The 24,562-nt window shown below is 33.5% G+C and overlaps 1 protein-coding gene across 2 annotated transcripts in view; it reads left to right on the plus strand.

Moving 5' to 3' along the window:
* DYNC2H1 (dynein cytoplasmic 2 heavy chain 1) overlaps window positions 1-24,562 on the plus strand; it is a 306,843-nt gene that overhangs the window by 58,390 nt on the left and 223,891 nt on the right. For both annotated transcript variants that reach the window (XM_053562839.1, XM_053562840.1), the window contains exons 31-42: window positions 3,367-3,517; window positions 6,842-7,047; window positions 8,767-8,949; window positions 9,526-9,708; window positions 11,485-11,708; window positions 12,465-12,580; window positions 14,514-14,713; window positions 15,432-15,696; window positions 17,288-17,495; window positions 20,365-20,494; window positions 21,908-22,063; window positions 23,271-23,530. In XM_053562839.1, the coding sequence (XP_053418814.1) occupies window positions 3,367-3,517; window positions 6,842-7,047; window positions 8,767-8,949; window positions 9,526-9,708; window positions 11,485-11,708; window positions 12,465-12,580; window positions 14,514-14,713; window positions 15,432-15,696; window positions 17,288-17,495; window positions 20,365-20,494; window positions 21,908-22,063; window positions 23,271-23,530 (2,282 nt within the window). The remainder of the gene's footprint in view (window positions 1-3,366; window positions 3,518-6,841; window positions 7,048-8,766; window positions 8,950-9,525; window positions 9,709-11,484; window positions 11,709-12,464; window positions 12,581-14,513; window positions 14,714-15,431; window positions 15,697-17,287; window positions 17,496-20,364; window positions 20,495-21,907; window positions 22,064-23,270; window positions 23,531-24,562) is intronic.

The raw sequence follows: 24,562 nt of genomic DNA on the forward strand, positions 1-24,562 counted from the left end.
TGACAGGAGCTTAGCAGGATGTTAGTGTAGGTCTGAAATATGGTCACAACACTGAAGTGGTATATTGGCAGGGAATTTGAGAGGTCACATGGTAGATTATAGAGGTTGCTACAGCTCAGCATTAATAGGAGCTCATCTCTGGAAACCCTGGATACTAGCTCACAAAATTTGCTCCAGGCCATATCAAAGTGCAGCAGTAAGACTTGTGGTGAACATCCTGTCTTGTTCAGTGTTTGGGCCAGACTAACACTGTAGCTGTTATCAGGAGTCATCAGGAGCTTCAGTTCCTGGAGACAGGGGATGGTAGACCTTGGGATGTTCTGTGATTTCTCATAGAGAACATTACTCAACAACTTTCAAAATTACTTGCATTTCATATTAAAAAATTTAGTAGCTATTAGGACAGGTTTTTATGTTGGTTCTCTTAAAGTATAAAAGCTTGGCGCATTTTAGATTCTGAGCCATTTTCACAAAAATACCTCTTGTATCTTTTGGTATTTTGAGGCAAACCAAAATATGGGTAAAAAAATTGTGTGTTCTTAGAGAAAAACAAAAGTAATCATCACTGAATAATCGATGCCATGAGTAAGCTGATTTTTTTACCTCTGAAAATGTTTCTTAGTATTTTGTCAACTTCTGTATAGGATTTATATCAACTTAGAATAAAAGATAATATAAAAAATTTCACAAGCCAGGCGTGTGACTCACGCCTGTAATCCTGATACTCTGGAAGGCCAAGGTGGTGGATAGCCTGAGCTTCAGAGTTCAAGACCAGCCTGAGTAGTGTGAGACACAGTCTCTACTAAAAATAGAAAAACTAGTCGGACATTATGGCAGGTGCCTGTAGTCCCAGCTACTTGGGAAGCTGAGGTAAAAGGATCAGTTGAGCCTAATAGTTTAAGATTGCTGTGAACTATGATGTCATAGCACTCTACCCAGAGCGACAGAGTGAGACTCTGTTTCAAAAAAAAAAAAATTCACAAAAACACAAATTACATAAGAATTGGGTCATGGAAATAACAGTTGTTATCAGGAGATATAGTGAGAAAGAAAGACAAAAGAAAGTTGCTGGACTTGAGCTTGAAACTTACCTCTAGGCTCTTGAATACTCAAGTAAAAATGTCAACTATTAAAAAAATAAGGAATTCTTGTTTATTAGCAGTTAAAGCTAAGAAAAATTGATCTCAAGAGCATTTATATAAGGGGATTGTGTACTGTTAGTTGTTACATGGAAGGCAGAGACTGGTTATCATGTTCTGATAATTCAGTTCTTTTTTGTAAGGACCTAGAATAACATGGAGAAGGTACTTTCTGCGTCTAGAAAGGAGGCAACGTGATAAAGCTGGAAAAAACTGACAGACCTTGGCTTAAATTGGCCTTTTCCAGTTATTTTCTGAGTGTTACATTTTTTTTTATTTTTAATTTAATTATTACTAAATCGTAACTGTACATTTATTGGGTACAATGTGATGATTTGATATACAACATGGAAAGCTTAAATCAAACTGATTAACATAACCATTGCCTCATTTACTTATTTTTTGTGGTAAGACATTTATAATATACTTAGTTGTTTTGAAATGTACCCTTGCATTGTGTGAGTGATACATTTTAACACTCAGTTAGGAAGGTATGTGATACCTATATTACCAAGTCATTTTGAAGGTAATGTCACATAATGTTTACAGAGCCCCTAAAGTGGCCATTACATTTTAGATAATTAATAATATGAATGTCTGGCCAGCTATTCAGTGGTGATGTGACTTGAGAATCAAGACTGTATCTTGACTATTATTTCTGTTAGCTTCTCACAGACATTCTGTAGCAGACTGTTAAAAATGAGCACAGTGAAAGCTCTGACTTGAGCATTATGCGATTCATCCATGTAACCAGAACACTTATACCTCCTAGTATTTTGAAATAAAAATTATTAAAAATTGATACACTGATGTGCATTTATAATATAGAAATTTAGCGTATTGCCTGAAAGGAAGTCTGGATATGTGGGTCTTAGGTTTGGAGGTGGGCAAGTGAACATTTTCGTATGAAAATTAAAGAGCAAAGGCTTTTTCTCAAAAGCAGGTTTGATTCTGCTTAAATGCTTTGCCATATACCCAATTAAAGAAGCTGGTGAATTTTGTGCCACAAAGTGTAGGAGATGACTTACCTAAAATAAGAGTTAGCAATTGGCTTTCTCTCCCACAGAAGAACCATAATACAATATTTACAGAATGTTTTAAGTTAGAACAAGGTAGCAGCTTAGCCTGCTATGATGAGTTATAAAATGTATGTATAGGTAACTAAAAATGATTAAATCTGGTAAAAACATTTGATGATATTCATCTGGATGCCGAAAGGTATGTATGAGAAAAAAAAAAAAAAAAGTCTGTTTGGCTTGGCTCCTGTGGCTCAAGTGGCTAAGGCACCAGCCACATACACCTGAGCTGGCAGGTTCGAATCCAGCCCGGGCCCGTCAAACAACAATGATGGCTGCAACCAAAGAAAAATAGCCAGGTGTTGTGGCGGGCACCTGTGGTCCCAGCTACTTGGGAGGCAGAGGCAGGAGACTGGCTTGAGCCCAGGAGTTGGAGGTTGCTGTGAGCTGTGCTGCCACAGCGCTCTACCCAGGCGACAGCTTGAGGCTCTGTCTCAAAAAAAAAAATCTGTTCACTAATTGGTCAATAGGTGTAGTGCTTTCCTATGATCGCGTATCATGCCTTTCGTTTAAGGAGGATATCAGTTTTCCTTGTCTATTTAGAAACTATATTAAACTACTAATATTTTGATATAGGTTTTCAAAGGTTGGTCTGTAAATATATAAATTGCTTTATCAGTAGCCTTGCTGTATTAGTACTATTATAGAAAGCCATTTGCCTTGAGGTATTTGGTTTCTACCTATGGGTGTTAGATTGTAAAACTAAAACAGATCTTAATTTAAGAAAGAAAAGAAATTTTGGTATTATAGACTTCTGTAGTATACTAAGAAATTATTTTGAAATGCTAAGAGATTGCCTTTTTATTAAATATTATATATCATATTTTGCTATCTTGGCATAATACTGGTTGAAAAGAAACCATTTCTGAGAATAGTCATGGGAAGGAAGTAAAAGGGCCCTGTGGTTGCAGTAAGCTTGGTGGGTGGTAGGACTGTAGTGGAGTGGAGTGTGAGATGGGTTCTGAAGAGCAGGCTTCAGTGCTTTCTCTACTACTGTATTACTCTATTAACATTCGCGCTGACCATATGACATTCATACCGAGAGGTCCAATGTATAGTTGGCAATTAGGGAAAAGGTATCTTTCCTTAAATTCACAAAATATTACTGAGTAAATTGCTATTTAAAAATAATTTTTCCGTTTATTCAATAGATACTGTGCTTGGCAGAACAGATTAAATTCACTGAAGATGTTGAAAATGCTATTAGAGATCATAGTCTTCATCAGATTGAAACACAACTGGTGAATAAGTTAGAGCACTATACTAACGTTGATACGAGTTCTGAGGATCCAGGGAATACTGGTATGGAAAAAATATTCTCTTTTTACCCTTTTTGCAGGGTTATTGAAGTTTTTTAAAATATCAGATTAATGTGAAGGTACAAACAATTAGGTTACAGTGTTTGTATTTGTTAGGCAAGGTCTCCGGGAGAGCTGTGCCCCACACCCAGAAGTGTGCTGTGTACCTTTCCATCGTGTCCATTAGGTGGGAGCTCACCAGTCCCCTTCCCTCCTCCCATCCTGAGTTGAATTGAGTTTTTCTCTTGTGTGGGTGTGTATTAATTTGTCTACTGGCTTCATATTAGAATTGAGTACATTGGATTCTTGCTTCTCTATTCTTGTGATATTTATTAAGAAGGATGTGTTCCACCTCCATACAGGTTAATCCAAAAGATGTCTTTATCTTTTTTATGGTTGAGTAGTATATCCATTGTGTGTGTGTATATATAGTTTTTGGTATCTTCTCTGTCATCTTTTGGACTGTATATCAGTGTTTATGCTAGGAATCACGGTTTACGTACTGAACTTTTTATGTTACACTTATCAATAATTTTCTACTTTAAAGGGAAAATTTATCCTCTCTTTTTTATGTTTAGTTGTCTTAATATATCTAAACACACTGAAAGCTGCCTGAGATTGTTATAATTTGTGCTTTTAATCATCAAACATATTTTAAAAGACTCGAGAAGAGTAATCTATATTTCTAGATATTTATCATTTCTGTTGCTTTTTTTAAAATTCTCAATGTTTCCTTTGGGGATCATTTCCCTTGTGTTTAAAGAACTTCCTTTAGTGTTTCTTTTAGAGTAGGTTTACTGCATGTAAATTCACACAGAGCTTTTTCATCTATAAATGTCTTTATTTAACATTTATTTTTGAAAAATTTTTCACTGGCTATAATAGGTTGACAGTTCTTTTTTCTAGCATTTTAAAATGTTCCACTTCCTTCTGACCTATGTATTTTCTGATGAGGATTCCACAGTCATTTGAATTGTTATTCTTCTATAAATGACATGTTGTTTTTTTCTGGCCGCATTTTTTAGTTTTCATTATTTTGACTATGAAGTGTCCGGCCATGGATTTCTTTGTATTCATCCTATTTGGAATTTTTTGCACTTAAATCTATAGATTTGTTTTTCACCAAAATTCAGAGAGTTTTCAGCCATTATTTCTTCAAATTTTTTTCTGCATTATTCTTTCTCCTCTCATGAGATGACTGTTTTTCTTTCTTTCTTTTTTTTGTTTAATTTTTTTTCTCTTTATTCAGTTTGGAATAAATTTCTTTTTTTTATCTTCAAGTTAGCTGACTCCTCTATTATTTTCATTTTAATGTTGAACCCATCCAGTAATTTTTAAAATTGTTTATATATTTTTCTCTTTTAAAATTTCCATTTACTTCTTCATCTAATTTTTATTTCTTTGTTGAGACATTCTGCCTTTCCATTTGTTTCACTCTTACTTATTTCTTGGGACCCTTTTATAGTAGTGCCTTAAAATCTCCTCCGGAGAATTCAACATCTGTGTCCTCTTGGTACTGATAATTGTGGATTATCTGTTCTTATGTGAGTTGAGATTTCCATGGTTCTTTGCATGTTGAATGATTTTGCATGGTATCATGGACATTTCAAATGTTACATAATGAGAGTCTGGGTCTCCTTTAAGTCCTCTGGAGAAAGTTAACTTTTATTGTTAGGAACTGATCCCACTGAGTTCAGGCCATGCATTTCAGCCAGCCTTTTGTGGATTGAGATTCCAAGGTCAGTTCTGTTTTCAAATCTTTGCAATGCTATTCCAATCTGTCCCACTTGTGCTCCCTAGTGGCCAATTTTCAAAGTCTTTGTTTTGTAATTAGAATGAGATCTACTTATGTGCTGCAGCCTTTGGGTGAGTCAAGGGGGTTCATAACCAAGTTTTTGGAGGTTGTTTTTCGTATCTCCTCCTCCTTTAAAATCCTCCCATATTTTATGGTTCTTCTGGGCTTCCCTGTTGGTTTTCTGGGCAGAAATCTAGGGTTCCAGGTATTTATTCTCCTGTACACCCTCTGTGACTGTACCCTGTGTCCTGGGTCAGTTGATGTAAATTCAGAGAGAGGGAAAAGTGCAATTTGGAGTTTGCCAACTTTATTGGGATCACAGCTCCTCTGCTTTCAGAGGACGGTTCTCTTCCTTGAGAGCTTTAGAGATATCTGAGCCTCGGCTTCCCCTGCTTGTAGTTAGGACAAGCCTGAGCAAGCCTTTTCAAGAAAGAGCCCTTCTTTTTGTCATCACCAATGCTGGTTTCTGGCTATATTGAGTATAGGCCTAGCTTTCCAAAGGGAGAAATAAAAATGTAAATTCACCACTGGTTTGATGGTACTTCTAATTTTGGTCTTCTCCCCCAATTTGCCTGCTGCTCTCTGCTTTCTGAGTTCTAAATAGCAGTTCAATGCATGGTGTCTGGGTTTTATGCCTACGTTCAGAGGGAGAAACAAGGTAGAATATGCCTTAATTTTTAAATGCAGAATTATTATTTCTTATTTGGATTTGACTTCTTTTGGCTTAAGTGATTCCTGTTATACGAAGAAGTAACATTCACGTTGTCAGATAAGAGTTATGTCTATTATTGAATGCTTTGACTCCGAGATTCAATATAGAGTCATAAGTTAACTTCTTCTTCTTCTTTTTTATTTTAATGTAACAAAAAATAGGCAACTAATATTAATAAATAAAAGTAAAAGATAATTTCCAGAGGTCCTCAAACTTTTTAAACAGGGGGCCAATTCACTGTCCCTCAGACTGTTGGAGGGCCGGACTATAGTTTAAAAAAATATATATATGAACAAATTACTATGCACACTGCACATATCTTATTTTGAAGTAAAAAAACAAAACAGGAACAAATACAATCACACTGCCTCATGTGGCCGCAGGTGGTAGTTTGAGGACCCCTGCTAGACAATAGAAAAAGAAGAAATACTTTCTTTGTATTATTATTATTATTATTATCGCTTAGTATTTCGATGTAGCAATTGTCTGATTCCTTTTCTGAATGTATTTTTGTTTGTTCGTTGTTTACTAGGTTTTTGTTTCTAGTCCTTATCTTAAACACTGCTATTGTTATTAAATTTCAAGTCTTTTTAATTTTGTGAAGGCAAAAAAAATGGAAACTAATTAACACATGTATACGTAAAAATAAAAAAAATAAAAGCACACACAAAAAAGTGTCAAAGTGATTCATGTTATTATACCATCCATATGTGTTATGAAATGACAGTTTAAATTCATTCAGGAATCATTGCGTACACTATGAGCATAAAGCATACAACTTGCAGGCTAATATTGTCTCCAATTATTTTATTTGTATACAGAATCAGGCATTCTGGAGCTTAAACTTAAAGCACTAATTCTTGACATTATTCATAATATTGATATGGTGAAGCAGTTAAACCAAGTTCAAGTTCATACAACTGAAGACTGGGCTTGGAAAAAACAACTTAGATTCTATATGAAAGGTGATCATACATGTTATGTTCAAATGGTGGATTCTGAACTTCAATATACTTACGAATATCAGGTATGACATGTAGCAGAAGTGATTTCCAGAAAAACTGTCTACAGGAAATTTGCTGCTAGAAGAATTATTTTTAAGTAGTAATTTTCAATAATTTTTTGTATTATTGTCTTCTTTCTGTTTCATAAGAATTAAGAAGTTGTCATGTAAGAAAAAAAAATATTCTATTTACAACAAAGTTAAAATATTGCCAGTGTTGTATTGAATTCTCTAAAATGTACCTTTTGTTATAATGGGATTTACATAGAATTTGAAGATATCTTTAATCCAAGGAGAATTGAATATAGGCAACCTCAATAGAAGCGATTTAGTTTTTGCCTCCTGATATATGGCCTAAGTTATTGCAACTATAAATTTGCTAAAATCTGTTTGCTAAATGTTTTTAGCTTGTAAAATAAAAGAATTTCAACAAATAATGTAGTTCATGTAACTTATTCTCAAAAAACTCAACTATTTCCTCTTTGCCTTTTTCATTTTCTTTTCTTCTTTTTTTATTTTTGAGACAGAGTCTCACTTTGTTGCCCTCCATAGAGTGCTGTAGCATCACAGCTAACAGCAACTTCAAACTCTTGGGTGTAAGCAATTCTCTTGACTCAGCCTCCCAAGTAGCTGGGACTAAAGGCGCCCACCACAATGCCCGGCTATTTTTTGGTTGTAGTTGTCATTGTTGTTTGGTGGGCCTGGGCTGGATTCGAACCTGCCAGCTCCAGTGTATGTGGCTGGCGCCCTAGCCACTGAGCTACAGGCACCAAGCCTCTTTGCCTTTGTCTATCATAAAGAATAGATCATTAAAATATGTTGACAATTTTCTTAATAAGCCTATTTCAACAGAGTTTCTACAAAAGGAAATGTTTTTTGAGACACAAGTATGTCTACCTAGCTTGAGGAAAAACCTTGTAAATTGCAACTGGAATTGGTATCTGTCTTATGTACAGTTTAGTAGAAATTTTAAAAATTATTTGGTAAGTTAAAATTATTAATTTCATAGGGAGTTTTTCAAATTAATTATACTTTGGGATCTCCAAAGTAGTTCTGATTTGTGGAGATCATTTTATTGAAGGAAATAATTTATAAGAATTTTAAAATATGAAGTAGAATGATTATTATATAATAATTTTGAATTTGTTTTCCTTAGAGGTTCATCTTTGTACAGTTATTAAGAATGTGGGAGACTATTGTAAAACATAGCAATATGGCTGGGCGCAGCGCCTCACGCCTGTAATCCTAGCACTGGGAGGCTGAGGTGGCTGGATTGCCTGAACTCACCAGTTTGAGACCAGCCTGAACCAGAGTGAGACCTCGTCTCTAAAAATAGCCAGGTGTTGTGGCAGGTACCAGCTACACAGGAGGTTGAGGCAAGAGGATCACTTGAGCGCAAGAGTGTGAGGTTGCTGTGAGCTATGGCACTCTACCAAGGGTGATGACAAAGTGAGACTCTGTCTCAAAAAAGTAGCTAATCAAAAAAACAAACAAACAAAAAAAAACCTAGCAATATACTAATTGAGCATAGAAGGAAGCACTTTCTTAAAAAAAATAAGTAAGATAAATCAAGTTTGTGCTTTAGAAAGTTCTTTCATTAAGAAAAATTTTGGATTTTTTTGTGTGAAAAATTTTGCCTATCTTTTTTGCATGTTTTGCCTTTATGCATACAGTGGAATCTCACACTGTATACATATTTATAAATGGACATGAACACTTAGACTTTTTGTTTCTCTTGTACAGGGAAATGCACCTAAGCTGGTTTATACTCCATTAACAGACAAATGCTACCTAACTCTGACTCAAGCCATGAAGATGGGACTTGGAGGAAATCCTTACGGGCCAGCTGGGACTGGAAAAACTGAATCAGTAAAGGCTTTAGGTGGACTTCTTGGAAGACAAGTTTTAGTTTTTAATTGTGATGAGGTATAGTGAATAAATACAGAAATACTCTCTTTGGATTAGTTTTCATTAGTATATGAAATACTCTAAAAATCACTGTATTTTTAAATTACTTGGGGACAGAATTTGTTTTAATTGAAAAGTAAAATGGAGAGAACTTACATATAGTATGTTCCTGAAACTTTTTAAAGAACTATTGCAAAGAAATAATTTTAAGTACAGAATTACTTAAAATAATTTTTAAGTACAAAATAATTTTTATGTTACATTGTAGAAAAATGTTTTTAGGAGGAAGAATGATGAATATATAAGAGGAAAAATGTTAAATACATTTTAAATGACCATTTTTAAAACATTTTAAGTAATATTTGTATTTTGACTTAAAGCATAACTGAAACAAGGGCTTTCATTTGTGGATTATTTTGTTGATTCCTTGAAACCAGTCTGGATTTTGAACTAGTAGCTAATCAATATTTTAAAAAGAGCAAAAAAGTCATGGATGAGTGAAATGATTACTTTATCAGTGATTTTAAATATTGAGTTATTACTGAAGATTTTAATTATTTTTTAATGAATATAACTTTTATTGTTGTTTTTAAGGGCATAGATGTGAAGTCAATGGGACGAATATTTGTCGGTTTGGTGAAATGTGGGGCCTGGGGTTGTTTTGATGAATTCAATAGGCTGGAAGAATCTGTACTGTCAGCAGTGTCTATGCAAATCCAGACAATTCAAGATGCTCTGAAGAATCATAGAACTATATGTGAACTGCTTGGCAAGGAGGTATAGAAAATGTTGGGAGTTTTGAGAAGTGAAATATAAGTCTTGGCTTTACTCGCAAGCAATATTCTGTCTTTATTTCTTTGGTGCCCTTGTTTCTAATCAGTATCCAATATATTCTGCCTTTTTACCTATAAAATGTGTGTGCGATTTCTTACCCTTTTTGGTCCCTCTTTCACCATTCATCTTTAATCTGTCAGTGTTGAGTAATTCAGTTTAATAACATTTACATTGTTATATATGCTGCTGTTACCTGTGCTACCACTGTTCACTGTGCTTTAACGCATTGTTTCATTTAGTTCTCACCACAGTCCTTGGAGTTAGGTATTATTTTTTTTTCCACTTTACGGATTAAGATACTAAACTTGATAAGTAAGAGTACATAGTGGAACTATAAATTGAACCCAGGTCTGTAGGTCTGTTTAAATCTGTAGCACAAGTTTTTTTTTTTTGCAGTTTTTGTCCAGGGCCGGGTTTGAACCCACCATCTCTGGTCTATGGGGCCAGCACTCTACTCCTTTGAGCCACAGGCGCTGTCCCTTTGCACATGTGTTTGATCATTATTTTATATAAGTGTTAAAACCATAAGCACTTGGCTATTCTTCTGCTCCTTCCTCTCCCCATAGGAGATGTATATTCATGTCATTAGAATATAAATTTGTTATACAGAAAATATATATAATGGATAATGGTCAATACACTGAAAGTTATAAGAACTATAAAATTATCCTGTTATGCATAATAATACAGTATTTCCGTGAACAAATTTTGGGGGGTAGCAAAAAATTAGTAAAAAGAAAGTAAGACCAGTTCTATATTGTTAGCATGTTATTTATATGACGCTTAAACTCTTTCTTCACAAACAGAAGAAATTATTTTATTATTTTTTTTATTTTTTAAGAGAAGAAATTATTAAATGAGAATTATCTCTTTGCCATTCAAGTTTAGTTTTCTTATGCATTCACTTTTTCCTTTTCTTAACAAAGAAACAGTTGTCCTTTCTGCCATCCAATCTTAATTTTTCCACCTACACTTTGGAATCTATTTCCCATAGACCTTCTCTTACTTCCTGTGCCATGTTATTCTCAGGCTTCTCTCATCTTCTGATTCCTTATCAGCTTTTAAAAATAATTGTATCTTTTCCATCTTGATAATAATTAACAGCAAACTTTTCCTTGATTTATCTTTCCTCCAGCTCCTATTCTTTCTTTTTCCTTCAGCTAGATTTCTTGGTTTTTCTGCTCTAGATGCTTTTATTAACTAATTCCCCATTCATTGTTGCCTCATTCTAATTTAGTTTCTATTCTTAGGGCTTTGAGAAAATGCTCTTACTAGATGCTTTTATCACATTCAACTCTTGCCTGTCATAAGATTTATTACACTGTGATCGCCTCTCTGTACTACTAGATAGATACTGAGCTCCACAAGGCATAAGCCATTATTGAGTTTAGTTCAGAGTTGTCTCTGTGTACTCGGTAAAGTGCTTAGTGCAAAGAAGGCTTTTAGTAAAATATGTTGAATGAATGGATAATCAAATTAGTTACTATCTCTTAAACTTTCAATATAAAAAAAATGATTTTTATAGAACCTCTTTAAAGTAGCATAGTTCCTCAGGAGCTTATATTTTGAGTAAGAAGATGGTTAATCTATTAGAGGTTGCTTTTTGTTAAGGCATAAGATTTATGTGTAGTAATATGTCAATGTTAAATTTTTATTGGTAATGTATTTTATATTTATAGTTCAAATCTTTGATGCCTATATTTAAAATTAATATTTCAGGTAGAAATAAATTCTAATTCTGGAATTTTTATCACTATGAATCCTGCTGGAAAAGGTTATGGAGGAAGACAAAAACTTCCTGATAATCTCAAACAGCTTTTCAGGCCAGTCGCTATGTCTCGTCCAGATAATGAGCTTATTGCAGAAGTTATTCTATATTCAGAAGGCTTTAAAGATGCGAAAGTGTTGGGCAGAAAATTGGTAGCTATTTTCAACTTATCTAGGTGAGTTTTCTGTTTTGAATATTTTTATATTTTGCATTTTTAATGATTGATGGTAGTCATTAATGATCATTTTCCCATTTTCCCCATTTACCTATGTTCATTTTCACACTGATGATTTTATTGTGCTTACAGTGTTGATATGAAAGATTACAGTTTTAACAATAAAAACATCTAGCTCAAAACTACTCATTTTTCTTAAACATTGTTAACTTGATCATATTTTTTCTTCAAAATATTTCTTATAGTTGGTATATCTAGCTAAGTGATTCTTATTGAACTAATTTACCAGCTGGTTTCTCTTCCATGGAGGAAGAAATCTTTCACAATTTTTCTGTGTCTTATTTCTAGCATAAAAGTTGACTTTTAGTTTCTTGGGCAAGATCTGATTCTGATCCATGTGAGATAGTAGGGACCTAAACAATGTCAGAGATTGAGAGTAAGGTGGGTTTATTAAAGGTAACAGGCAGTTGTCATTTGCTATTTTCATTAAGATAATTGAATTGGTTATCTGAAAGGTAACAGGCAGTTGTCATTTGCTATTTTCATTAAGATAATTGAATTGGTTCTTGAGAGCCAATCACATTTGAGAGCTTATTGAGGGATAATTTTGTGTGAATGGCTCCCTGTGTAAGCACGTGGGATATTGGTATTCGTCTCTTTGTGTCAGTAGTTATATTCTGTATTTCTTTGGTTGTGATGATGAAAATAATTCCTTTGGCTCTTTGATGCTTTAAGACTTTTATGTCTTTATTTCAGGGAACTTTTGACACCTCAACAACATTATGATTGGGGTTTGAGAGCTTTGAAGACAGTTCTGAGGGGAAGTGGAAATCTTCTTAGACAGCTGAAGAAAACTGGCATTAAACAGAATGGTATAGCTGATTATTCTAAGTAACTTATTTTTTAAAAATAAGCTTTAATTTAGAACAGTTTCAGATTTACAGAGAAGTTATAGTATGAAGGATTTCTGTGTACTCTGCCTCAGTTTCTCCTATCATTAACATCTTACATTAGTATGGTACATTATTTTTAAACTAAATTTCATACTTTATTCAGATTTCCTCTAGTTTTTACCTGATGTCTTATCATAACTTTTAAATGTACAACAAATATTAAATAGTTGTAATATGTAAAGTCCGCTTGTTCTTAAACTTTAACATTCATTAAAATCACTAGCAGCTTGTTAAGATTGGGCCTTACCCACAAAATTTCTGAATCTGTAGTTGTAGAATTGAGCCTGATAATTTGTTTAGTCTTAAAAGAAGGATAGAAACCTTAGAAACACAGGGAGATTTTCTCTTTCAACAAATAGTATACTGTGGGTAGACTGGGTTATGAATGTTTGGAAAGAATAATGCAGAGGCAGAGTGTCCTCCTTACCGCATGATACAGTGGGTTGCATGATAACCACAAATGGTATCACTGGTGATGTTCAGCTTCATCACTGGGCTAAGATGGCGTTTGCTGGGTTTCTCCACTGCAGGTTATTATTTTCCACTTCCCTGCTTTATTCTTTGGAAGCATGTTACTAAATCTAGTTGACTTTCAAAGAGGGGAGGCAAGGTCCCCACTTTGAGGGTGGGGTTAGTTTTTGCATATATTATTTGAAATTCTTCTGTAGAGAAGATTTGTCTTTTCTTCCTCATTTATATGCTTATTAAATCATTTATTTAGTTTAGATCAATATGGACTCATTTATATACACTTTGCTCATATAAAATAAATGACTTTTCACACACATAAAATAAATGATTCCCCTCTATTCATGCATGTGTACCTTCATGAAAGGCTAAATAATCAGTTTTTTCAGGTTACTAGTAGAAACTAAGTTAAAACAGTATGACAGTATGAAAATAAGAGACAACATAGATACAGGACTCTATGAAATAACATATTTGAACTTTAAATGATAAAAGTATGTAAAAAAATAGAACCTGCTTTAGCTATATTATTAGGTTGATGTGTGCCAGAGTAGATACAGTTATTTTGTAAAATGCTTAAATTACTATTTTTCAGCTATGTTTCATGGTTTTTAACAAATATTTAAACCATACCTGCAGTAAATCAAGATAGCTCATGAGATTGGTGCTTGAAATAAATTCTAGAATCGTTAAACCTCTATGTATACTTAAACATAGCAATATTAAGTGATTATAAAGGAAATGTGAGGCTAAAAATATTTTCTTTGACTTTGCATGTATATATTATCAGTCAACTAATATCCTTTAAAATAAGAATGTGTGGCAATGATCTTAGTATTCGCATTTGGTTTAAGAATGAGTTTGTGAACCGGTTTCAAACAAGGCTGATCAGACTGCTGCTTAATTTGGTAATTTTTAGTCTTAGGACATAAATTCTCATTTACCTAGATTTGAATCCCAGCTATAATACTTCCTGCTGTATTTTCTCAGGGAAGTCATTTAAACCTCTAGAAACTTAACATCCCCATATCTAAAATTGTAATAATAATAGTTAGATAACTTTCTTACCTTCTTTATGGAGTTGTTATAAGGATGACATCATATAATATAAAAAGTGAAGTACTATACAAATAGAAGTAATAATGACTTTTATTATTCATTAATACACTGGAATTCAAATCCTATGGGAAAGAGTTTATAACTCTACTTAGCATTACTTATCTTTCAGCAGTCAGAAGATAGTAAGGTAAGCTTGCCAATTAAATGTTAACAATAATGCTTCATTTAATGATTATTAGTGCATATGAAGGCTATAGGATACTTAAACACTTTTATAGTCATTAAACTGATAATAAATAATTTTTAAATTAAACTTTTTCTCTAGTTAATGAAAGTCATATTGTGGTACAAGCACTGAGGCTTAACACTATGTCCAAGTTCACGTTTGCTGATTGCATCCGTTTTGATGCACTAATTAAAGATGTCTTTCCTGGAATTGACTTTAAAGAAGTTGAATATGATGAACTAAGTGCTGCATTAAAGCAGGTCTTTGAAGAGGCCAATTATGAAATCATACCCAATCAGGTAACTGTCAAGAATATCTTATAATGGGGCGGCACCTGTGGCTCAGTGAGTAGGGCGCCGGCCCCATATACCGAGTGTGGTGGGTTCAAACCCACCCCCCGCCAAACTGCAACAAAAAAACAGCTGGGCGTTGTGGTGGGTGCCTGTAGTCCCAGCTACTCGGGAGGCTGAGGCTAGAGAATCATGTAAGCCCAAGAGCTGGAGGTTGCTGTGAGCTGTGTGATGCCATGGCACTCTACTGAGGGTGGTAAAGTGAGACTCTGTCTCTACAAGAAAAAAAAAAAAAAGAATATCTTATAATGGATTGGTTCTTTTTCCTACTCAATTCCTTATTAACTATTCTTATTCTTTATCTTTTAAGTTATCTTTCTATCTTTTAACTTAAATCTCACTTGTTCTTAAAATAATGAATATATTACATTTGAGTGGATGAATGAGTGAGCAAAGAAAATAGTGAATATATTGTTTGTATTGTCAATAATTTGGAAATCACCTTTGTTTCTTTTAAATAAGTATTGAGGAATTTAAAGTTTACATTGTGAATATGTTCAGATTTATTTAGGTATTATTCTATTTAAGGCTTTATGTTCCACCAAAGAATTCAAAGTCTTAATTTACATTAAGAATGTAATGTTTGGAATAGAACAATTGTTGAATGAAAGTGGAAAGTATGATTGATAATTATAAATTATAAGTGAACATATTTCTTTCCTACTAGATCAAAAAGGCTTTAGAATTGTATGAACAGTTACGCCAGAGGATGGGAGTTGTTATTGTTGGTCCAAGTGGTGCTGGCAAATCAACGCTTTGGAGAATGTTAAGGGCGGCACTTTGTAAAATTGGCAAAGTAGTAAAACAATATACTGTGAATCCCAAAGCTATGCCTAGACATCAATTATTAGGCCATATTGACATGGATACAAGAGAATGGTCTGATGGTGTTTTGACAAATAGTGCTCGTCAAGTGGTTCGGGAACCTCAAGGTTGGTCTCTGTATAATTTATTGATTTATTTAATAATTCTTAGAGAAAAATAGAATCTGTCTATAATGCTGTATTTATCAAGATTTAACATGACCATAAACTGCCTAATAATGCTGTACATTTGGTATTTTACTTTGGAGGGCATTAAGGCGTGCTGTCATTTTGTCATAACACACTTTATAACTACTTTTAATACAGTAAAAACTCAGAGTAAATTGGTTGAACTCTAATTCACAACTAGATTAATTTGCTAAATAAATATAAAATCTTTGCTGAGTTGATATAATGCCTTATAAATAAGCAAGATGACAAATTTTTGTTTGGGGTTAAATTTAGTATGTATGAACATTAACTCATCAGTTTGAATAAAATATATTGGACAACTTTGAAAATTTAAAGGATGAAACAATGGACTTTGTCTACATTTTTTACTTGATTTTTAAGAGAATTTTTGGTTAAATCTAGAGGAGACTCCCTATTTTTTGCCAGCTGATAATTAATAGTTATTTGTCTAAGGCAATGGTTCTCAATCTTTTTTTTTTTTTTTTGTAGAGGCAGAGTCTCACTTTACGGCACTCTACGGAGGGCCGTAAGCAACCTCCAACTCCTGGGCTTAAGCGATTCTCTTGCCTCAGCCTCCCGAGTAGCTGGGACTGCAGGCGCCCGCCACAACGCCCGGCTATTTTTTTTTTTTTTTGGTTGCAGTTTGGCCGGGGCTGGGTTTGAACCTGCCACCCTCGGTATATGGGGCCGGCGCCTTACTGACTGAGCCACAGGCGCCGCCCGGTTCTCAGCCTTCTTAATGCTACGGACCTTTAATACAGTTCCCGTGGGTTGCGACCCACAGGTTGAGAACCGCTGGTCTAAGGCAATGAGCAAAAGAATTGAAACTCTAAGACATTGTTTGGAAGGGATTTTCATTGTAGTTTCTTCATTTTCTACATACTATTACATTAAATAAGGACCAGATATTACCTTTATGCATTTCTCATACTTTTATTGATGACATTTTCCCCCTTGAATCATTTAAACATTCTCATTTTAGGAAGGGTAGATTAAAAAAGATTATTTCTTGGAAAGACTGTCTGAAAATTGGTCACTGCTTTTCCCCCTTACCTTTGTGTATATCAAAAAATTTTGACAGCAGTGAATTTTTTATTTTTCATGTAGGCCTCTAAAAAATGGATTTTCTGTGTTTCTGTATTTCTTTGTTGTACAAAGCAGGCATTTATACATTATCATGACATGATAAAAGGCACATTTCATAACATCACATGGGAGTAGAAATACCCAAGTCTTGCCCCACATTTACTTTGGTGAGATTACCAATTTTGCATGTTTGTAGATAAATAAAGTATTATTATAGGATTATAAGTGAGTCTTTGGCCAAATGAGCCAAGATTGCTCATGGGTTCTCTAGCACATCTGTGGTAAAAATTCATATGAGAATTTCCAGCTTGTTCAATTTTTTTTTAAATTTAACTTCATTTGTGGAAATCACTTCTAAATAATAAGTAGTTTATTCCTTATTTGTAATTGTTCTCACTGCATTTATTTTTATTTTAATTCCGTTATTTTGGTTTAAAAATAGATGTCAGCTCGTGGATTATCTGTGATGGTGACATCGACCCTGAGTGGGTAGAGTCTCTGAACTCTGTTCTGGATGATAACCGACTCCTTACCATGCCCAGTGGGGAAAGGATTCAGTTTGGCCCAAATGTTAACTTTGTATTTGAAACTCATGATTTAAGTTGTGCCTCACCGGCCACAATATCTAGAATGGGAATGATCTTTCTTAGGTAAGCCTCAGTATTTGCATATATTGTATTAGAGTAGTCTTCAATTACTATCCTGGTTTCATAGCTAAGTAAAATAAGCATCGTATAAATGATGACGTATAAATATTTTCCTCATTTATGAGTAATTTCTTTTTATCAGATTTTAATTCATTCAGAGAGTTCCTCTTTTATTACAATTGAATTATTTCAGCAGTTTAGTTGTATTATAATTACTAATACTTTAAGTGAAACAGCAAGTATTTAATTTTTCTTTTTTCCATTATTTTATCTATTATTATTGAGTTCAGAGAAAAGAACATATTAATTATGAGCTAGAGGCTAATAATATAAAGCTAAGAAGTAATGTATTAATCATAGAATGTTAGATTCATGGAATTTTAGGATATTCAAGTTTAATACATCCTAAGTATAAAATTATTATTTTATAAATTGAAAACATTTTTATTCAATGTTTTCTTTCTTCTTTACTATATCTGGAAGAGGCTTAAAAATAAAAGTAAATAATAAACTAATTTTCAATTCCATGTACAGTAATCACAAACCAGCATATAGATATTTGAGCCAATTTCATTTCCCAAAATGAGTCATATTTTGGCATTAAAAGAATTTTATTTTTTGAATTTATGTTTTAGAATTTTATATTAGCCTATAGAAATTGATGTACTGTTTTAGGGCCATTTGCAGCCATTTTAGGTGTTGTAAGACACCAGACAGTATTATTAAGTTGGTTTAAGTTGTGTTTTAAAATTATTTAATTGCTGGGTGGTGCCTGTGGCTCAAGGAGTAGGGCGCCGGTCCCATATGCCGGAGGTGGCGAGTTCAAACCTAGCCCTGGCCAAAAACCAAAAAAAAAAAAAAAAAAATTATTTAATTGCTTACTTCTTGGACAGTATTGTGGGAAACATTTACATTAGTAAGGAACTTCAGTTGATATTTTGAGATGTTAATTATTAAAAAAAATATAACATGGGTTTTGTAGCTTTCATGGCAGCATTCTCACAATTGTATTCATTCCAGATAGTCCTATAATTTTATGAGAAAAATAGGACAAAGGTAAGTTTTCAGTTACATTTTTAAATATTTGTTGAATACGTATGTGTCATTAAGTTAGGGACTTTAGGCGAGAGAGCAAGAAAGGAGTAAAATTAACACTTATAGCTTGTAAGTGTTAATTTTTAGAAATTACTTTCTTGTAGAAGAGACAAAATAAATACAAGCTTAAGAATACAAGATAGAATATAAATGAAATAAACAGAAGCAGAATGACATAGATATTTAGCAGGAAAAAAGACCACATATTGCTATAAACTAGGATTTGAAAATTGTAGGTGAACCAGGTATTGTTTGTGAGAGGCATAATGAATAATGAATGTATACCTGTATAGTTGCATGTAAAATGCAAACACGTATTAACTTTTTTGATTACTGTGTGTTTAGTGTATACTTTAGTTTTAGGTTTCATTCATTCCTTCAGCAGTTATTTGTTGAACACTTGATATATTATAGGCCAAATGGAAGGCCAAATGGAGACCTTTTACTAGTGACATAGAATGTTATTAATAATGCTGGGACATTTGGTACGAAGCAGAGTTATTTTGGACAAACTAAGACAAGTAGTCTCCGTAAGCAGTAAGGACATGCCATTGATAAGAAAATCTTCATTCTGAAGGAACTTAGAGTCTTTGGTTTATCGGCTTTGAGAGGATCAAATGTGATTCAATTTTTAACCTTTGATCTTTTTATTTTTCTTTTCCATATCAGACTGAATAGGAAGTGCAAAAGGAGACATTTAACGACTCTGTATTTACTAGTATTGTTGCTCTGAAACAATGGTAGAAGATAGCAAAACATAACAAAATCCTGAGCCCTTGTCCATATTAAAATTATTAATCCGAATTGTTTGTGCTATAATTTTTAAAATTAGGATATAATTTTGAACAAGAAGTGAAAATTATATTTAATTTCAATCATTAGATTTGTATAATTACGTGTTTTGCTAAAAGAATTTTATTTTATTTTATTTTATTTTAGGAAGGTATTTAAGCTTTAAATGTGGTTTGGAAGCTCGGCGCCTGTAGCTCAAGCGGCTAAGACGCTAGCCACATACACCAGAGCTGGCAGGTTTGAATCCAGCCCGGGCCTGCCAAATGACAATGACAGCTACAACCAAAAAATAGCCAGGCATTGTGGCGGGTGCCTGTAGTCCCAGCTACTTGGGAGGCTGAGACAAGAGAATCACTTAAGCCTAGGTGTTAGAGGTTGCTGTGAGCTGTGATGATGCGGCACTCTACCCAGGGTGACAGCTTGAGGCTCTGTCTCAAAAAATAAATAAATAAATAAATAAATAAATAAATAAATAAAAGTGGTATGGAAATTTAGGTAGTCGGATTTTTATAAGGTAGAGAAAAAACTGTTTTTAAAGATCTACATTACGATTTGGAACAGTGTATCTTAAACTCTAGTGTGCATCTGAATTATCAAGGATCTTGTTAAAATGAAGATTTTGCTTTTGTAGGAATAGAGTTAGTAGGACTTGAGATTTTGTATTTTCTAACAGACTCTTTGAGTAGGAAGGCTTTAGACTACTTTAGGCTAACCTGTAGGCTCTTCTTTCGTATATATTTATAATAAAATAATAAGAAAATGATTTGTTTATATTCTATAGAAAATGGCAATATTTGTATGTACAGCTATATATATGTATATATACAGAAGTGCCTGTATTACATACATATACTAAAGCCAGCCCTTGTATGGTAGTAGATAAATACATGTGTAGAATAATGTTCATTGGAGCAGAAATTTATCTGAAAAAAAATTGACACTCTTCTTATGTTATTTCTTATTTGTTTGTCATAACATGTTTCAGTGATGAAGAAACAGATCTTAATTCTTTGATAAAATCTTGGTTGAGGAATCAGCCTGCTAAATATAGGAATAATCTTAAAAATTGGATTGGAGATTATTTTGAAAAAGCTTTGCAATGGGTTCTAAAGCAGGTAAATCACCCATAATATTTCATTATTAGTCAAGGCGAGAAGTATAATGCTTAAGACTGATGTTTACATTTCACTGGGGATAAGGAGAGAGATATACGTCAGTGCTGTCCTTCTGTATCCCTAACTTTTTATTATGTTGGTCTTAAAACACTTCTTTCATCCACAATACTTCGCACTGCTTATCTAAAAATACTGTATATTAGAAGGTCTTGCTAATGTCTGTTAGCAAAATTAGAAAGTGACCATTTTGCTGTCACATTGTACTGATATATCCATAAATACTTACATATGTATCATGCTAAGAATAATATGAAGCCAAAGTTAAAAAAAAAGATGATGAGTTATTTGCAATAATGATGAAAACATTTGTTTTTTAAATAAAAATATATTGAATATCTAATATATGTGAAGCATAACACTAAACACTACGGAGACTTTAAGAGCTGAAAATCAATGAGAGAATTCCTTTCCTTGGGAAAAGTTTACCTAATTGAAGGAAATGACTTGCAAACAGATGCTCACGATACAATAAGCAGATGAAGGGACTATTGCCATCTTTGAGAAGAGGTTTAAAATGGAGATCACACTTGATTTTGAATGTGAAGCATGAATAGAAGGTTAGCATGCAAGGATAATCATGGAGGGTGTTCAGATATTATAAATGTTTATGTCATTGCTTTTATGAAATGAAAACATACACACAATAGAGGAAATAAACAGCAATGAATTTTTTGAAAGTATCTAATTATTAATCTGAATTTGGTCCAGGAGTTGATACTTTATGATTAAGAGAAAGGGAGATCTTACTCTAGTTTCCTGAACCTTTTTCTTTTCTGACTTTATAAGAATGAAAGATGGAGAAATAGAGATTTATGAGAAGGTGATGCAAATGGGGTAGGTCTGTATAAAGTAAATCTGAAAAGACTGAGACCCTTTTTCCTCTGAGCTCTTTAACACTTACCAGGGGCCCCAAGGGGGACCTGTAGATCAAAACCATTTATCTAGCTTCAAGTGGCTTTTCATTTAAGGCTGCCATCCCAACCTTTCTTTTCCAATGCCATCCATCTAACTAATGCCTCTCCTTTCCTTTTTATAAATAAGAGGAAATGAGCATTTACTCTTTTGGGGCCAATTCTACTGACTTACCTTTTCTTTTGTATTTTAGAAAGTAAATAAATCACGTATCTACTTTAGCACTTACAGCTAGAAATATACAATTGTGTTGTCAAAATTACTTTTTGTTTTAAAAGTATGTATATGAATTGAAAGAAATATTAATTTTCTACAATTAAATAGAGGAATCAATTTAAAGTTGGTCCTTGAAAAGATAATATGAATGGTAGTCTGTATGATTCTAAGTTTACTGTTAATAGTTGCCTTTTATTTGTTTATATCATGGATTTTAATCAACAGAATGATTATGTGGTAGAAACAAGTTTGGTTGGGACTGTGATGAATGGTTTGTCACATCTACATGGCTGTGAAGATCATGACAAATTTATTATTAATCTCATAAGGGGACTTAGTGGAAATCTGAATATGAAATCACGTTTGGAATTCACCAAAGAGGTAATGCATGTTTAAATCCTGTATTCAATCAAAATTTTAACTTTCTATTGACTATTAACTGCTAAAATACAGTAATATGTAACTATAAGTCATGGAAGTTTTAAAATTTGAAATTATTCATTCAATTGAGTAATAATGAATTTATATGTTGTGTGTGTATATATAGACATACATATTTATGTATATAGTTGTTTTCTCCTTTGAAGTAGTTCATGATATTTGATGATATTCTTAAAATTGTACAGTGTTTTAATAAGTTAAAGTTTGGACCATGTGTTTGTGACGTTAGACATTTTTGAACCTACCTAGTTATATTAATAAATTATTTCATTCATTTTTAATCTTAGAATAATATACTTTTTATCATCCTTATATTAATTATTTCATTCATTTTTAATCTGAAAATAATATACTTTTTATCATCCCGTTAACCAGAACAGTTTTAGCAGTTAGGAATGCTAGGATAAATTAATAGTACTTTTCTTTAACATATGTAAAAGTTGTATTTTAGCCAAGTTGTTTTTAAAACTGAATTCTACACAATGAGAACTCTTTTTCTATTGGCCTTCAAGGAAGTGATTAAACATGTATTCCTTTGAGTTGGCTCCGGCTTCTTTCCCATTTTGCTGCTTTGATAGCGTCATTGGTTGCTTTCTCTGTTCCCCTCCCGTGGGCGTCCTGTTACCTGCTGCTTCTCTTCCTTACCACTCACAGCTGCACTGTGTGCCGCTTGTAAGCAGATACCATCTCGTCAAAGTTCAGAATAAAAGTGCTGAAGAGTAGCATCAGGGCCTCACTCTGCACAGATAACAGTCTTTGATGTTAGAAAGAAGAATAACATGTTGAGGGAGTAATGCTGGAATGGACAGCATAGACTCCAGTGAAAATGAAGCCTCAGGACTCCTGCATTCTGTAATTTGTGACTTGATGTTCATACGAACTCCATTAATATATTTATGTATTGGTATGTCAATTGATATCTACCAATCCATTATCTTTTACATATACTTTTATTTATTTGTTTACATGGTCATTTTGAGGAACATATTTGTGATTAAAATGTTACTTTAATTATAAAGTAGGTTTAGCATGTGTGAACTTTTTTTGAACTAAGATGATTCACTTTGGGGACATTTACTTTGAAGAATTAAAAGATTTCATATTCCCTGGCGTATGTGAAAACTTATCACAACTTTTTCTTCTTAAGGTTTTTAATTGGGCACGAGAATCTCCTCCAGACTCTCACAGACCAATGGATACCTACTATGACTCAAGTAGAAAACGATTAGCATCTTATGTGCTGAAGAAGTCTGAAAACTTGACTGCTGATGATTTCAGCAATAGCCAAACACTTCCAGTCATTCAGACTCCAGACATGCAGCGAGGTCTAGATTATTTCAAACCTTGGTTAAGTTCTAATACCAAACAGCCCTTCATTCTTGTAGGACCAGAAGGATGTGGCAAAGGGTAAGAAAAATGTTGACAAAGGTGTATTTTAGAGATTTATCCTTCCCCAAATGATTTAGCACATTTTGTTGCGTTTCTTTTGGGTAAAGTAGCATTTACATTTTCATGGAGGACTCTTATTTTCATTATATGCAAAAATAATGATTATGAAGAAGAATGTTCCTCCATCTGCCAGGTTATGTGATTTCTAATAGAAAGGGAGTAATCTAAAGCTAACTCCCAAAAAGAACCTGTGTATATAATCACAACAAAAATGAATACCTTAGGTACACTCAGAAATTACTCTTTCCTTTAGTTAAAATATTTGAATCTTGAAGTTAGTCCTTTAAAAGGAGATTTTAATTTCATGGAATTTAACATAGTGCCTATGGAACATAGTTTCTTGGAATAAAGGAGTTGTGGATTATTAGTTTCACATTTCTAGTGGGAGAGCAATAATTTTAAAAATTCTATGAGGTCATGGTATTTTTTTTTTTAACAAGAACTTAAAGGAGAAACCCAGGTAGTATATTCTATATTTACTTTATCAAATACTATTATTTATGAGAACTCTTGAGTATTTTGATTGCAACCTCATCCCAAGAATGCCTTAAATAATATGAATTTATTTTTTTTCCAGTATAAAAGTTAGAAAGATGGGCCGGGTGCGGTGGCTCATGCCTGTAATCCTAGCACTTTGGGAGGCCAAGGTGGGTGAATTGCCTGAGCTCAGGACTTTGAGACCAGCCTGAGCAAGAGTGAGACCCTGTCTCTACTAAAAATAGAAAAACTAGCTGGGCATTATGGTGGGTGCCTATAGCCCCAGCTACTTGGGAGGCTGAGGCAAGAGGATTACCTCAGCCCAAGCAATTGAGGTTGCTGTGAAGAACGATGATGCCACTGCACTCTACCCAGGCAACAAAGTGAAACTCTGTCTCCAAAAAAGGAAAAAAAAATAGTTAGAATGATAGCTTGATAGTTATGGAGACTATATTCATGTTTACCTCTTTTCCCTTAAACATATATTTAGAAGTTGAAATATTTATAAGAGTA

Source organism: Nycticebus coucang, chromosome 14 (assembly GCF_027406575.1).
Source record: "Nycticebus coucang isolate mNycCou1 chromosome 14, mNycCou1.pri, whole genome shotgun sequence".
NCBI lineage: Eukaryota > Metazoa > Chordata > Mammalia > Primates > Lorisidae > Nycticebus > Nycticebus coucang.